This window comes from Pelmatolapia mariae, linkage group LG4 (assembly GCF_036321145.2).
Source record: "Pelmatolapia mariae isolate MD_Pm_ZW linkage group LG4, Pm_UMD_F_2, whole genome shotgun sequence".
NCBI classification, from domain to species: domain Eukaryota; kingdom Metazoa; phylum Chordata; class Actinopteri; order Cichliformes; family Cichlidae; genus Pelmatolapia; species Pelmatolapia mariae.
Window position 1 is genome coordinate 9,912,117 of NC_086230.1, and position 14,500 is coordinate 9,926,616.

The 14,500-nt window shown below is 41.7% G+C and overlaps 1 protein-coding gene across 2 annotated transcripts; it reads right to left on the reverse strand.

The window, feature by feature from the left end:
- Nucleotides 1-21: 21 nt before the first annotated feature.
- On the reverse strand, nt 22-11,553 carry LOC134625952 (uncharacterized). Of its 2 annotated transcripts, none has more exons than XM_063471367.1 (14): nt 11,032-11,553; nt 10,533-10,688; nt 10,237-10,355; nt 8,926-9,097; nt 8,695-8,813; nt 6,878-8,537; nt 6,498-6,608; nt 5,741-5,916; nt 5,522-5,613; nt 3,267-3,400; nt 2,975-3,155; nt 2,009-2,138; nt 1,819-1,879; nt 22-111 (listed from the first exon to the last, which is right to left on the reverse strand). In XM_063471367.1, exons 1-14 carry the CDS (start codon nt 11,537-11,539, stop codon nt 92-94), a joined length of 3,639 nt encoding a protein of 1,212 aa, XP_063327437.1. In that variant the 5' UTR covers nt 11,540-11,553; the 3' UTR covers nt 22-91. The 2 variants fall into 2 exon arrangements, with proteins under 2 accessions (XP_063327437.1, XP_063327436.1); XM_063471366.1 differs by having other exon boundaries at nt 5,741-5,919.
- Nucleotides 11,554-14,500: the final 2,947 nt, after the last annotated feature.

The window sequence follows — 14,500 nt, forward strand, 5'->3', positions numbered from 1 at the left end:
TTAGTTATAGAAGCAAAACCTCCAGAGACACTCGTTTCCATTAAGCGACAAAAATCAAGTTGCACTTGTGTAAAAATCTTTATTTCATTGCTTACACACCAGTGTTTGGACCTGTGGAGAAAAAAAAAAAAGCTAATGAGGTAATTTCACGTAATAAATGAGAAACACTGAGCACTTTATTAGGAACACTGGGTAGTTGTGTGAAACCTGACCAGAAGGTTTCTGTGAATGGGAACTCCAGTAATACGAGCTCCAAGGATAATTGCCATAGCTACATTACTCATCACACCATGCTGTACAACTTTGAGGAAGTTTATCGCAGAATGACAGCGAAGCAGGAAATCATGCCACCCTCCACTTTTTGCATTTAACCTCTTTAAAGAAAAAAAACAAAAAACCAAAGACTGGTAAGGCTTCTGGCTTTGGTGTAATGTCTCAGAATTGTTCTTTTGGCTTGTTTAACCACCAAATAACCAGCGCAACGACGAATCTGGGTATCGTTGCTGCATGTGGTTAGCAACAACAGTGGCTACATTCAGGATTAAAATGTGAAGCAGCAAGGTCACAAACCCCTCACGGATCAAACAGAGAAAACTTTGTGTTAGAACAGGAAGCACTAATGTGCAAGTCTGCATCATCGTGATTTCAGAAGACTAGAATCTGAAAGCATTTCCCATCCTTTTATAGTTTTTTGGGGATATTAACTAAGGGTTTGAGAAAAATATTACATTTAAAATGACAGATTTCTGCCATTTCCCCCCCACTTTGTTACGTTTTCACAGAGTGAAAAATGATTTGATACACAAACTTAGGCAACGTCAGTAATCTGATGTAAACCCTCTGGCGTCACCGACTGCTGAAGCTCATGGAAACTGACCAAAAAAACCCCCCAAAAAACAAAAAAGACGTAAGAATTTTTAAATTTGGCTGCAGATGCTTTCAGGTCCCGTTTGTTTTTTAACCTTTCTGCCTCGGGTAGTGAAAAGTCTTGAGATCAACTTCCCCGTTTAGGCACATTCTTTTATTTACCGGGTTCACATGTTTAGTTATCGCCCATCAGTACCCAGCGGTGCCTTGGCCTTTGTAGTTTAAGAAGTGCCGTTCAGGTTGAGCATTAGACTGAATCTCAATGGAACATCGAGTTCCTTTAGCGCCACATATACACAGCCTCCACCATACTGAACATGTGATTCTTTAGAGCTCGTTCTTTGCTTCAAGCTCAACATTCTTTCCAAAGAAGCCGTTTATTTAGATGCGACGAGTTAAGTCTCACCTGGCCCCTCTGTTTTTGAGTTTTACCACATTACACAACGTAAATGTCAACTTGCGTCATCATGTTCTGAGGTTTTCCTGCACTACAGAATAATTCTGCAGTAATCTGCTGTTATTTTCAACCTTTGATAGTTTAAGAATACGATTTGGCCACAGTGAAATACTGACACTGCACCTCACATCGAGAGTTCCTGTGAACAGCTTTTCAAATGCAAACGTAACCCCTGGGACCAATCCCAGAGCTTTTATCATTTGCATTTGTCATATAATGAGAAAACACCAAATATAAAATAACAGAGTCAACTGCTCAGTTAGTTTTGAGCCTGTGAAAATTGAGGAAGCATGTAAAATCTTGGGTGACGTATAGAATGAAAAGTTAGAAAACTTTGTTTATCTAGAAGTCTGCAGATATCAGATTTTATTAATGAGTGTTTAAATTAAAACAATTTTCAGTCAGGAATCAAACTTTTCAAATTTGGAACAAGTATTTTTATACTTTTTAAATGAACAAGCTGCCCAGTGTTTCATTTCTCTTTATGGTCTTACCTTTGAGGCATCTTAGGGTGCAGTCATCAGAGCACACTTCTGTCAGGCACAAGAAGTGGATCTGGAGGGAAAGACAAACCCAAAACAATAGCATTACTACCCAAGTTCACTTATCTGCACTGGGCCTGAACATGAATGCAACTTATACACAAACAGCTGTTCACTTGTGTGCATCTTAGGTGGGAAATACCTCTGGGTCTTCTCGGAAGGAGCCCCCTTTAGTCATGTGTGGTGGAAGAGAGAGGAAGCTGTAAATTGCGATCTTCCGGACCTGCAAGTCCGAGGTCGGAAGCATCTGCAAAACCCCCAGGCTGCTGCAGCTGAACGACATAACAGTGACATGCCTTTACAACCAAAGACTGACCAACAACTGGGATTATAGAAGGGGGTGTTGGAGATTTGTGGCTGCAAGGTTGCCTTCACACAGTGTCAGCAGTAATTTTGGCAAGACAACGTAAATCTTCATTGAAAAGATCATGAGGACTTTAAAATCAAAGCAGTACAAACATCCACGCACTGTGTTACTTAGTGATGCCCACCTGACTGAGTTTGAATTTGGAAAAAGTGGAATTTGTGAGACGAGTCTTTAGTAAAAATCCACCAATCATTTCCTCCAAGATGGTTTAGATTTTTGTTCAAGGGTAAATGTTGATATTGGTTCATGATGGAAAAATGAGAAGCCAGCCAGCTCCTTCACTCAAGATCAAACCATACTTTTTGTCCAGTGCATAAGGCCATTTTCTTTGCATATTTTATGAGTTTCACGCAGCTTTCAGGAACAGGTTTTAACCTCATACTCATTTACTTGCGGAGGCATGACTGGCATCTATTAGTGCACTAATTGATTAGTAAGCTTTGCAAAGTCAATGGCATTTCTTAAATTGTTGGCACAGCTATCAAATTTACAATTCAAATGGCTGTTTATACTGTTAAACACGTGTCCTTTAACATGAGCAACCACAGAGAAATTGTTTTGCAATTAACTTAGACTAGAAAATTAGTACTTACTAATACAACTACAGTTTCATGCAGTGTGTCCATATCCCCCAGCACACTAAACCACTGATCATGTGAAATGGTCACTGGGGCAGCCAGCAATATGCACAACAACAAGACCATCTGTGAGGATGTCATTTTCCTCCTTGTATAAACATACCCATCATAAACAAGCATTCCACTGGGATATGGAGCTTCAGTGTAAGCCAGGCAGGAGTGAACCAGCAGCACAAGTGTGGGCTCTGAGGGGTCCTTCAGGCTAACCTCCACATAAACTGTTCTGCCCTGCAAGAGGCTGAGAGGGAGGTGAGCCTCAGGGTGGTAGCTGGTGAAAGACTCATCTGCAGGGAAAAAGAAAAACGCTTTAATAAAGTGTTTAAGAATACTCGGCCTATTGGCTCCACGCTATGATCTGGTCCTTGAACAGAACACAGATGTTAAAGAAAAATTACCTTCGGCAATTCTCAGTTGCACAGTGACAGCGGCTGGTGTTGGCTGTATGAGAGGCAGAGGAGGCTGTTCATCCATCACATGAAACTTCACTTCACCTGGAGAATCTGCTGAGGAACTACATCCCACCATAAACCTGTGGAGGGAAGGAGACGGACACACACATACGTGAATTTTTTTGAAACAATACACATTTGAAAAGCAGCTGTTGATAAAAGCACTGTACTGCTTAAAGAACAAAAACAAAAGAGAACATAATGGAAACAAGAACAAGCTGATAATGAAGCCTTGATGGCGCACTTATGAGATTAGAAAACCTTATACAAGATTCTGGTCTCTTATTTACCTAAAGGCAGCTGGTTTGGTGCCAAACTGCTCCACACAAGAAGCAAGTGACTATGTAAATACAGAAGCCGTGGGAAAACATTTACCACCACAAAGAAAATACAGAATGGCCACTATACAGTGGGCCAGGCACATAATTCAGTTGTAAAGATCTAATATTTATGAGATTTTGATGAGTGTCATAGCAGCTGTAGGAGGCATCTTTCTGGATATCTGGGGGCCTTTTCTGAGCAGCTGAGACTTAGTCATTTCCATCTTTCACTTCCTATTGAACCCATTGACAGCTGTGAGTTTTAAATAGGGATGAGAAATGATATAAAACGAGGTACTTCTCTTTCATGTTGCAGTTTGTCATTAAAGGAAATATAGTTTAAAAAAAAAATCAATGTGTTGGAATCAGCACACTCCATCTGTCAGCTAAAAGTGAACAGTTTAAAGATTGGACAATGGTCATGGCATCAAAAATGGTGGACATGGATTAAAGCTGAAAACACTACAAAACACTGGTTGAGAAAGGTTGAGCAAATTTGCTCAAACTGTTGACAAACCACAGAACAATGACTTTGACAGGACTGACTTTGCTTTTCCTCGCTTCCCGTTATAATCATCACCAAAAATTAAAAAAAAATATTTCCCAAACAAAAAGGTAGACTTTCATACAAGTAGGATTACACATAAAATTCAGTGTCTCAAAACTTTTGGATTCATTTTGATAATTGTAGCTCATGAAAGTCAAAGTCCAGTTAGAATCCAGTATAGCATTATCAGGGTATTTCTTTCAAGTTCAAGTTACTATTCAAACAGTATAAATACTGTATCCTTGTCCAACTCAGTACACACAAGCAGGGTCATGTTGAGGTCAAATCAGAAGTCTGACAACCTTCAGACAGACGGGAGTATAAACCACAGAAGGATTTTGCTGAAATGGCTGTTCATGAAGCACAAGTGATTCATGTTGACTGGAAGGGAAACATTTAGTAAGAAAAGTTGCTGACATAAGATGACCTACTTACGCGAAGGAGAACAGTCAACGGTCCAAAGTTGCCTTTTAGATAAAAATAGATTTTGGATTTAATTTGGACATCGAGATCAGGACTCTGCAGTCTGATGATTTGTGGTGTCAAGTCAATGAAGGCATTTACCAGATTTTGGAGCACTTGATGATGACGACAACCTTGCTCATGACAACAAGCATGAGTTATGCCTTTGTGCATAACTCAGCACCTGCCCACATGGGGCAAAACTACCACATATTTTGCCAAGCATGCATGGCCAGCTCTCTCGCCTGACCTGAACTGCACACAGAATCTGAGGTCTGAAGAGGAGAGACCAGACCCAAAAACAGAAACAAACTACATGCTGCCATCAAAGCAACCTGAGCTTCATCAGGAACATCTCAGCAGCATCATGAGCTGATCATTTGTGATAAAGGAGCCCCAAACTGGTTCTGCATTCAGAGTTTAAAAGACTTCTAAAACTAAAGATATGGATGTTCAAGAAGACAAATGGAGGAGGAGATATCCCAAGTGTGGTCATCTCAGACACACAGAGCCTCATCCACCTGCTGTGCAAGCCTCCTAGTTGAGACGGGCAGTTGGAGGAAAGAAAGACTGTTTCAGGATGAACTGAGTGGTAGCACCAAGATAATTAAGGATCAATTTGAAATTAGATTTGTGAATCATACAAATCTACTCCTTAAGTCACAAAATACAAATGTGGAGCTGGAAATGAGTATAACAGGTGGCTGTTAACATAAAGAAAAAACACGTCAGCCAAAACAAATCAGATGGACAGTGTTGTTTTAAGAGAAAGCACAATCTTTCCTGCTACAGCGGAATGCTTAAAGCTAAGTACTACAAGGCTGCTGGCAATGGTTACAAAAGCAAGTTTCCTGTAAACAGCAGTGACATACCTGAAAGGAGAACTCTCATGTGCAGAATCGCCGTTTTGGTAAGGATGTAAACCTCGAACTTCCAAAAGATGAACCACCGTCTCGCCAAGCATCTATCAAATATATATTTTTAAAAAGCTTTAATTTCTCCTGCCACAGTGGCGTGTGTTTGTCCATTTTTCCTTCTTTTTTGGGGGGTGGGGGGTCTACATGATGTGATAACATAGGAATGTGCCTTACATGTTTGTTTACTCCGCAGCCATCCAGAGGTACAATGTAGATGTCAAGATCAGGGGTCAACCTCTGCAGCGTGCAGGAAGCATTAATGTGCTCAGGGGAATGAGCCGGAGGAGCAACTGTGGGCTGTACTACAGAGTCAGGCACTGCAAAGATGCAGTACTGTCCCACTGTACAGCCTGCTGACACACATACACAGAGTGGGAAATAATTATTGGATCCCCTGCTAAATTTGTAAGTTTGCTCACTTACAAAAGAAAAATTAAAAAAAAAAATTGAACAGTCTAATTTTTATGGTAGTTTCACTTTAATGGAGAGAGAATGTAAGCCAAAAAACAAACTAAAAAAAAAAAATGGTTTGCATGTCACTGAGTGAAATAAATATTAGATCCACTATAACCCAGCCACAGGCTAATCTGTGTGGCACATGGGCACAGGCAATCAATTACAGATACTCCTGGCTTCAAACAAGCAGCAGCCAAAAAATAAAAGGGTTTAGAGAGTTTCTTTTAAGAAGAGTGAGCTAAAATCCCCCCTAAGATGTGTGCAAACCCAGCAACCAACTACAAGAAACATCGTGCCGCTGTGCTTGCAAACAAGGATCTCACCACCAAGCACCAAGTCATGTTTTGCTTGGGGATCAAATACTCATTTCAGGCTTCAAGCCTGAAAGTCGGTGCATTAGTCATTTGCTTTCCCCCTTTACAGTCGTCATCCTTTTAGACAAGTGTTTACAAGCTTTGTATTGTGTGAGACTCACCCTTCACAGTGTTTGAACAGCAGCCTAAAGAGTTACTGCAATCAGTATCTGACACAGGTCCAAGGCCGCAGGGTGAGGCGGAGGGCGTGTACGTGTGAGCCTCGAGGTAATCTGAGAGGAAAGCAAACAAAGCAAGGAGAGCTCGTTATGGATGACTGTTCTCAGCAGCATGAGATGGAAAATATGCAATACAGGTGTGTAATTACAGCCACAACATTAGGCCGAGGGTTTCCTGCCCCCTTGTGGTGGTGATCTGAAGTCAAAACACTGCATGTCTGATTAAGCACAACATTTCAGTGCAGTCAAACTAAAACTGTAAGACCAAACATTTAAACTGCAAGGCATTCAAGACTGATAAACCCTTAAATGTGATCATTTACCTCTCACTTTGTCTAGATTCTCTTTTGCACCTTCATCAGGTTTCTCAGATTGCTCATTATGGTGCTGCTGAGTAATATAATGGGAACTATGGAAAGGATTGTGCAGTGGCAGAGGGATGTTAAAATATCCTGCCATCATGCCATAGTCGAAGTCTGAGGGAAGCTGAGATTCAGCAGATTTGTTTTCAGAGTTTTTGCTGCCTGTAGGATGGAGCTCGTTGTCTTCGGGTACTTTAGATGGGTAGTATAGGTAATAGAAAGGACTATGCATCCAGTTATGAAAACCATAGACCGATTGTGCAGGTGGAGCCAGATGTTGAGCTGGAGCAGAAGGTGCTTGAAGAAGATGGGGTGAAGTTGGAGAAACTTGGTTTCCAGGTCTGTAATACATCTGAGAGTAATGATAATAAGGGTGGTAGTAGTACTGGTAAGGATTCAGTTGATTGATGAATGATTGAGTGTGAGGAGGGCGTTGTTGAGGCTCAAGTCTATGATGGGGACCTTGTGGGACTGGAGGCAGCAGTGCAGGAGACACAGATGCAGAGCGACTTGCATCATTGTGCTCCAAATTTACTTTAGCAGACAAAATCGGATGTTTGATCTGCTCTGTGCTATATTTTTCAAAGTTCTTGTGTGCATTTATGTAGGCATTCATGTTGTGCTCATTTACTGGAAGAATTTGCGAAAAAGGAAGTGGGGAGGAATTTGACAAGTTTGTTTCTCCAGGCATGTCGGGATGTGATGGAACCAGTCTTTCAGCTTCACCCCTTGAAATATGTGGAAAGTAATAGTAATAGTAGTAAAGATATGGGTTTAGAAGGTGAGGAGCATGAGTTTCAAGGGTTTTGTCAACCAATTTAGCATTTTCCGGGTGGGCATAGGGATAAAAGGTAGTCTCTGACACAGGTGGAGGGAACTGGTCCGAGGTGACTTTCCTGATGCTCTTTGACTGTTGAACATTGGGGGCCAAAGCTGAAAATTCATGTTTACGCAAGTGAGCTAAAGAGATTTCGTGAGAAACATCCAGACCTGAATCAGGGTTTTGAGGTTTTCCAGAAAGGGGGATTTTGGGGTGATGGTAGTAGTGGTAGTATGGATTGAAATCGTGTCTCAGAGGCTGGAAATGCGGCGCTTCGAGCTGAGCTGGAAAACCTGTAGGTGAGACACTGTGCTTCTCAGAGAACGCCAAAAAAGGAGTTTCTTGATTTTTTCTTCGTTCTGGGTTCTCCCGACGTAAATCTTCCATTTCTTCAACGAGTGACGGAGGGCTGTCATACGGCTCCCAGAAAGGCATCTGGTAGACGTAGTAGGGTTGATAATCTGGCTGGAAATCAACAGGAGGGTGAAGCTGAGAGCTAAAAGTGGGCTCAGGAGTCAAAGATGCTGGAGTAGGAGAATCATATGAAGCATGTACTTTAGGACGGGCATAATTATGGTGATATGTAGGGTGGGGATAGTACGGTGGAGCCAGGTAGAAAGGAGGGGCCCATGGAAAAGGCTCCTGAGCCCCTAACATAGGTTCTTCTGTCCCCCTGGTTAGATGAGCTGGGCTGTTGACCAGAGGCTCAGTGTTAATGGAGAGCTCTTCAGGAGAAGACATAGGGCAGGCAAGTGTGAAGATTTCCTTGCCTATCTGGAGAGGAAGTGTATATTCTCCATCCTGGAGGAGGAAAAAAACAAAACATTTAAAGACCACAGGAAATGACAATGTGCACATGTAGTAATCATCAGATATGACGATTATGCTGGAGAACCAGATGGGCTAAAGAAATAAAAACAAGTAGTCTGTCTTGTGCATAGCATGCTCTGAAGTTCACCTTTTCTGTGATGCCACATGTAATAAACGGAGCAGCAATTACAGTATCTGCATCTTGCTTAGCCAAAGTGTAGCCACACTGCTCAGCCAACAGAGCTAGAGGGGTCCAATCTCCTCTTACTGCAGATAGAAGAGAAATAAAGGTTCATATTTGATTCAACATATGAAGAGGGAAAGGCTAAACTATTATCTAAATTATGTTTGATGCCAATAGAAAGAAAGGGGAGCCTACCATTTACTCTCTGCTTCTCCAAAGGAGTCGATTCGTGTACTTTGACAGTCATCCCATGTGAAGAGCAGCAGAGGGAGGATAGCCCCACAGTGTGAGGGCTGATCTGAGAGACTGGACAGGACATCTTGACTGGGGTTCCCCTCCATAGCAGGGGCAGCACATAACTGCCATCCTGAATAAAAGCAGAGAGCTAAAAAACACCCCACCATAGACCATACATGCTCAGGATTTTTTTTTTTATTTATTTATTTTTTTTAAAAAGAAACATTTGCCAGATTCAAAGATTTAGTTTGAATGTACAACTCCTCTGAACAGTCACAAAAGGAGGAAGGTTTTACAAAAGGAAGGTTTTTTCTAAATAAGAACAATTAGCCCAGTTTTTCATATAATTTGACACTTAAAACTGTATCAATGCAGCCAAAAACAAATGCACTGTACATTATTTTTTGTAGTTTGGGCTGTTTTGCCTCTCTGGCTTTAAAAGGGGAAAATGAAGAAAAAAAAAACCCATGTGATTGAAGTGTAAACTTTACTAAAGAATTGCATTAACTCTTTGGGAATTACAGTCATTTTTATACACAGTCCAACATTTTTCAGAGGTTCCACATAAACTGCTTAGACTTGGGAACAGCAGAAACTTTACAAGTGGCCAAATCAATAATCTGGTGCAGTGTTAAAAAGAATGACTGCATTGACTGGCTCAGCCGCAGCGACGGGCCTGGAAGACCACAGAAGACAACTAAAGTGCATGATGACAGAATTATTTCCATGGTTAGGAAAACCAACTGCACAACATCTAAACAACAAGAACACTCTGGAGGAAGCAGACGGGTCATTGTCAAAGTCTAAAACAAAGAAAAGAGTTTGTGTTGCTAGGTTTTGTCTTGTCATAAACACAACAACATGGCCACATTAGGCTTTGTCATAAGACATCTAAAGAGCCTGCACAGTTCTGCAAAAAACAACCTTTAGACCCATCAAACCAAGAACTTGTACCAGAATGATGGGAAGAGAAAAAGGGCTTCTGATCCGAAGCACACCACATCATCTGTCAAACACGGTGGAGATAATGTGGCACAAATTTTGTTCAGACAGAGGGGAAAAAAAACAACAACTTTTGAGTTATACTGCTAAACTGTTAGGACAGCTCACAGTGCACATAGATGAAAAGCAACACAGACATCACATCTAGATCGTGTGACTTAAAATTTACTGTGGTGGTGTCTGAAGGCAAAATTACAACAACTTTTTCAAATTTTTTCAAAAAATGTAAAAAATTAAAATCTAAGTGTAGCACACAGACACACGCACCTTTTGAATGACATGACAAGCGTAATATGGAGCCATCAAACGGAGGTCTCTCCATGTGGTCTGAAGAGTGTAACCACACTGTGGTGGTAGCTGGGACAAAGGCACCGATGATTCATTCGCTGCGACACAAATAGACGACACAAAATCTTAATTTTACTAATATTAAGAAACTGTTTGGGTTTCCCAAGAGAAACCTTAAAAAAAAAAAAAAGGGAAAAAAAGAAACACTGCAATATAGTGCAAGTATAAAATCCAGGCTATTGGAGTGCATAGACATGCAGAAGGTGTAGCATCACCTCGGTCCAGCAGGAGCTGTGCAGCTCGTCTCCTCCTGACAGTGAGGGTCATGCCGTCCTCCTCACACTCCACCACAGGCAGCAGCCTCTGCCAGCTCTCCACTGTGCTGCTGACCCTGTGACCCCTGAGCCTTGTCTGGCTTCCCAGAGACCGGACTGGTAAACAAAAACAAACCACCTCTGAGAATATGGTGTTAGTGTGAGGATTATACAGAATGTAAAGTGTGTGCGCGTGAGTGAAAGAGGGAGATTGGGAGTTTCATGTAGCAAACTAATGGATAAGAAAACTGGACACAAAATGCCTCTTATAGTGAAAAGATTAGTTTTAGTGGTAGAATAGTTTCTAATCATCATGAGGGATTAAAATGCACCAACTACTTTATAAAAAGGACTAAAATTATCAAACTGGTTTCGTTGGGGGAGTATTAAAGTAGCAAAGTAAAACGCAAGCACAGTGAGGAGGAGCCTGGGGTCAGGTGAGTTCAGGACAGTAGCTTACCTGAAGCAGAGGAATCTGATTGGTAGTCGAGAGTTGGGACGTTTGGCTCCAGCTGGCCAGCGATGACAAACTTGCCGTAAACTACGTGCTTAATTTTCCCCTCTCTGCAGTCTCCATATGAATAAATCGGCTCGTCCTCGGCTTGCCTGGGGTTGTGACGATCACTGACACCTGTAGGACCCGAAGAAGACGCCATTCTGGGTCTTAGTCTCTTCTCGGGCTTTTCTTCGGGGCTGCTGCTGGGTTTCTCTTTCCTGCCGTGGAGGTCGTCGGAGTTTAGGAGGTCTTCTGCGCGCCTTGAGCCAAGGTCCAGCCGCTCTCCGACGTCAGGGTTGGAGGAATGACTGCTGCTGCTTTCCGTAGTTAAATGAGCTTTGCTGTCATCAGGAGGAGAATTCGATTGGAAGGAGGACGCAGTAGGCTCACACCGGCTTACTGGAGGCAAAGCGATTGTTGTGATGGTGTAAATAAGCACAACACCGAAGTATCCTTTATGTTTGAAATGCATTGCCAATACGAGTTTTTGTCTTTGCACCAAAACACTGGGACGGAACGATGGGCGGCAGTATTTTTGTAGACTTCCTGTCAGCGCACCTGGTCACTTAATTAGCCTTAATTGGCAAAGAGGCACGCGCTCTTACCCGTTACTGTCCCAAGTGTTTATGTTGGCGCTGTTAGCATCCAGCTGCTAATCTAATCTTACCTTTTCCGTCTAGTCAGATAGCGTGTGGGATATTATCAACTTAGCATACTACTAGTTAGTCTTATTTGTATACTTCCCTAAACACACACAAGATATTTCGTGTTTGTTTTGGGGTTTTTTACTGATTTGGTCACACACTGTGTATAGACATGACTGTGAGTGATGTCTCTGGGCCTTATTGCTAAATTTAAAATAGCATTGTGTCGCTTCAGCGATCCTAGTTTTGAAATCTTAAACATGTCTTTACGTCTCTGTCCACTAGAGGGCAGCACTGCATTTCACAAAGTCACCGAAGATTTGAAGAGCATTATTTTATGAACCCTACTGAAATCATGTAGACTTACTAATCTGTAAGTCTGGCTAACTGTATATATTTAATCTTCTAATACAGTTGACTAGCTGATTTTTTTAATTTTATTTAAAACATCTGGATATGCATTTGCTCAGCTACACATGTGGCTCTGTCTTTCTGATAGATGCCATTTCATCCCTGAAATTCAGATCGTTTGACCCCTGCCCTCTTTTTTTGTAAGTCATTTATTTTTCTGATCAGCTGACAGAAAAATTAGTCAGAGGCTAAAAGTAACTCACACTGGAAGAATATTTCCCCACATAACTCCTGCTTTTACTTGCAATGACTCCACTTCCTTTCATTCATTTGCATTTTTTTTCCATTCATTTTTAATAACTTGCTGATAAACTCCCTTTGGAGAGACCTGCTCGTGGAAAAGACTGTTTAATGGCTTTGTCAGCAGAGAAAAACTGAACCGAGCAACAGAGAAAGACGGTCAGCGATAGTTTGCCACCAACTCCATTCGACAGGCAGTGAGTGTGGAGCTGATATCAGTCATGCCATCAGATTGTGGTTCAGATCAACTGACGCCAGAGAGGGGCTGCGTCCTTACAGCGTTATCATCAGTGCTGTGTTTCCGCAGCTACCATGAAGGTTAGAAGAGACTGCAGAGATAATGTTAACAGCTACGCTTCTTAAAGAAGACCCAGAGCTCTGTGTTTGTGTGGTGGCAGTGGGGGGGTGTTGATCAGTTGATGGGCGCGGCAGTGGGATGACTCATATTTGGAGTTGCCTAGCTACAGGCACGAGTTGTTTTCTTTAGAGTCAGAGCATGAGTACAGTGTGCATGTCTGGATTTCATTGAGATCGCAGGGCTTTGTGTGGGAGGCATAAACGCAGGGGTGACACCGAGCAGGAAGCGGGAGGAGCAGACATCGTCCCAAAGAGAAGAAGAAACCACGCGGGGACAAACTGGAGTTAAATGTAGTAATAAGAGCAAAGGGAAAGAAGGGGGAGGGCTACGAAAGAGCGCCCTGGGTGAGGAAGTGAATCAAGAATGAAAACCCCTAGCCAGTAACCATGGAGACGGATTGGCTCAGCTAACTATGAGGCATTATCTTTTTTTTTTCTTCTTTTTTATTAAATGTAAACGGTGGCTAGGGCACCACAGTCGACACACAAAACGTTCACCGCACACAAAGTTGTTCTGCAGCCTTCAAAAGTGAAGTGGCTCACATCCACTGTAGAAAACCTCGGCTGTGTCGAGTTCATAATAGACTCCCGAAGCTGCTTCTGTCTCACTTTTCTATTCAAACCACTGGCAGGCAGCCAGCGGGGCACAAGCAAATGCTCAGAGATAAATTCTCTTAGCTGTGTGTTTAGCCGATTCTTTGATGTCTTAATTTGATTTTGATTGGCCCTTCACACAGTGTTTACCTCTGTTCTCAGCTTCTCTTCTCCTGCTTCAATAGGTATTGCAGTGTTTGCTCAAATATACAGTGTATGTTGTGAATAAGACAGTAAATGAATAAATAAATCTCTTGTTACTAAGCAGGCGAATAAAAAACAGAACAATATGCTGTAAAGCACCTACAAGTATATGTTTAAAATGAAATTGTACAAATAAGCATTAGACATCAGTTTAAAGTATTTAAAATTGTTCATATTAGGCACTAATAGTGTGTACAGCTGTATGTTCAAAACCTTACAACTAAAAGTGAGATGAAATCGTTGAAATTCGATTGTTTTTGTAATGTGGAAATTTTGAAATATTCATAATGTAGTATTTAAAATGTAGTTAAAAATATGCATGAATGTATATGCAATTTAAATAATTAGCATCATCGCGCATGAACAATCTGAAATTATGTTTTCAGAATAAAGATTAGGTTGAACTCAGGATTGTTTTTAAAGAAATGAGGTTATTTTTCAGGTATATCTTTTCAGCTGCTTGTTAAAAGAAATAGCTAATCAGCTGATCTCATGGCAGCAGGTCACTGCATGTAGACATGGAGAAGTTCAAACTGAGCATCAGAATGAAGAATGAAGGTGATTTAAGTGACTTCGAATGTGGCATGGTTGCTGGTACCAAATGGGCTGGTCTGAGTGAATCAGGAGCTGTTGATCTACTGAGAAAATGTCCAGAAAGCAGCAGTCCTCTGGGTAGAAATGTCAGTGTTCGGTCAGACGACTGGGCACACTCCTTTGACCTGTGGCATTCAGATAGTAGGGTCTGAATTTGGCGTGAACAGCATGAAAGCATGGATCCATTCTGTCTTGTAGCAGCGGTTTAGGCTGGTTGTGGTATGTAACAATGTGAAGGATATTTTCATGCCACATTTCTGGCCCCTTAGGACCAACTGTGCATCATTTAAACACCACAGCCTGCCTGATTATTGCAGCCTACTATGTCCATCTCTTTATAACCACACCGTGTTTATCTTCTGCTGGCTGCTTCCAACAGGACAACACAT

Bases quoted from the DNA above. Each gene is read 5' to 3' on its own strand.
- LOC134625952 (XM_063471366.1), bottom strand. From the start codon at position 11,539: ATGCATTTCAAACATAAAGGATACTTCGGTGTTGTGCTTATTTACACC. The intron at 10,356-10,532 runs GTGATGCTACAC...TTTGTGTCGCAG, and splicing joins ACAGCTCCTGCTGGACCGAG to CGAATGAATCATCGGTGCCT. The intron at 112-1,818 runs GTAAGACCATAA...TTTTCTCCACAG, and splicing joins CACCCTAAGATGCCTCAAAG to GTCCAAACACTGGTGTGTAA.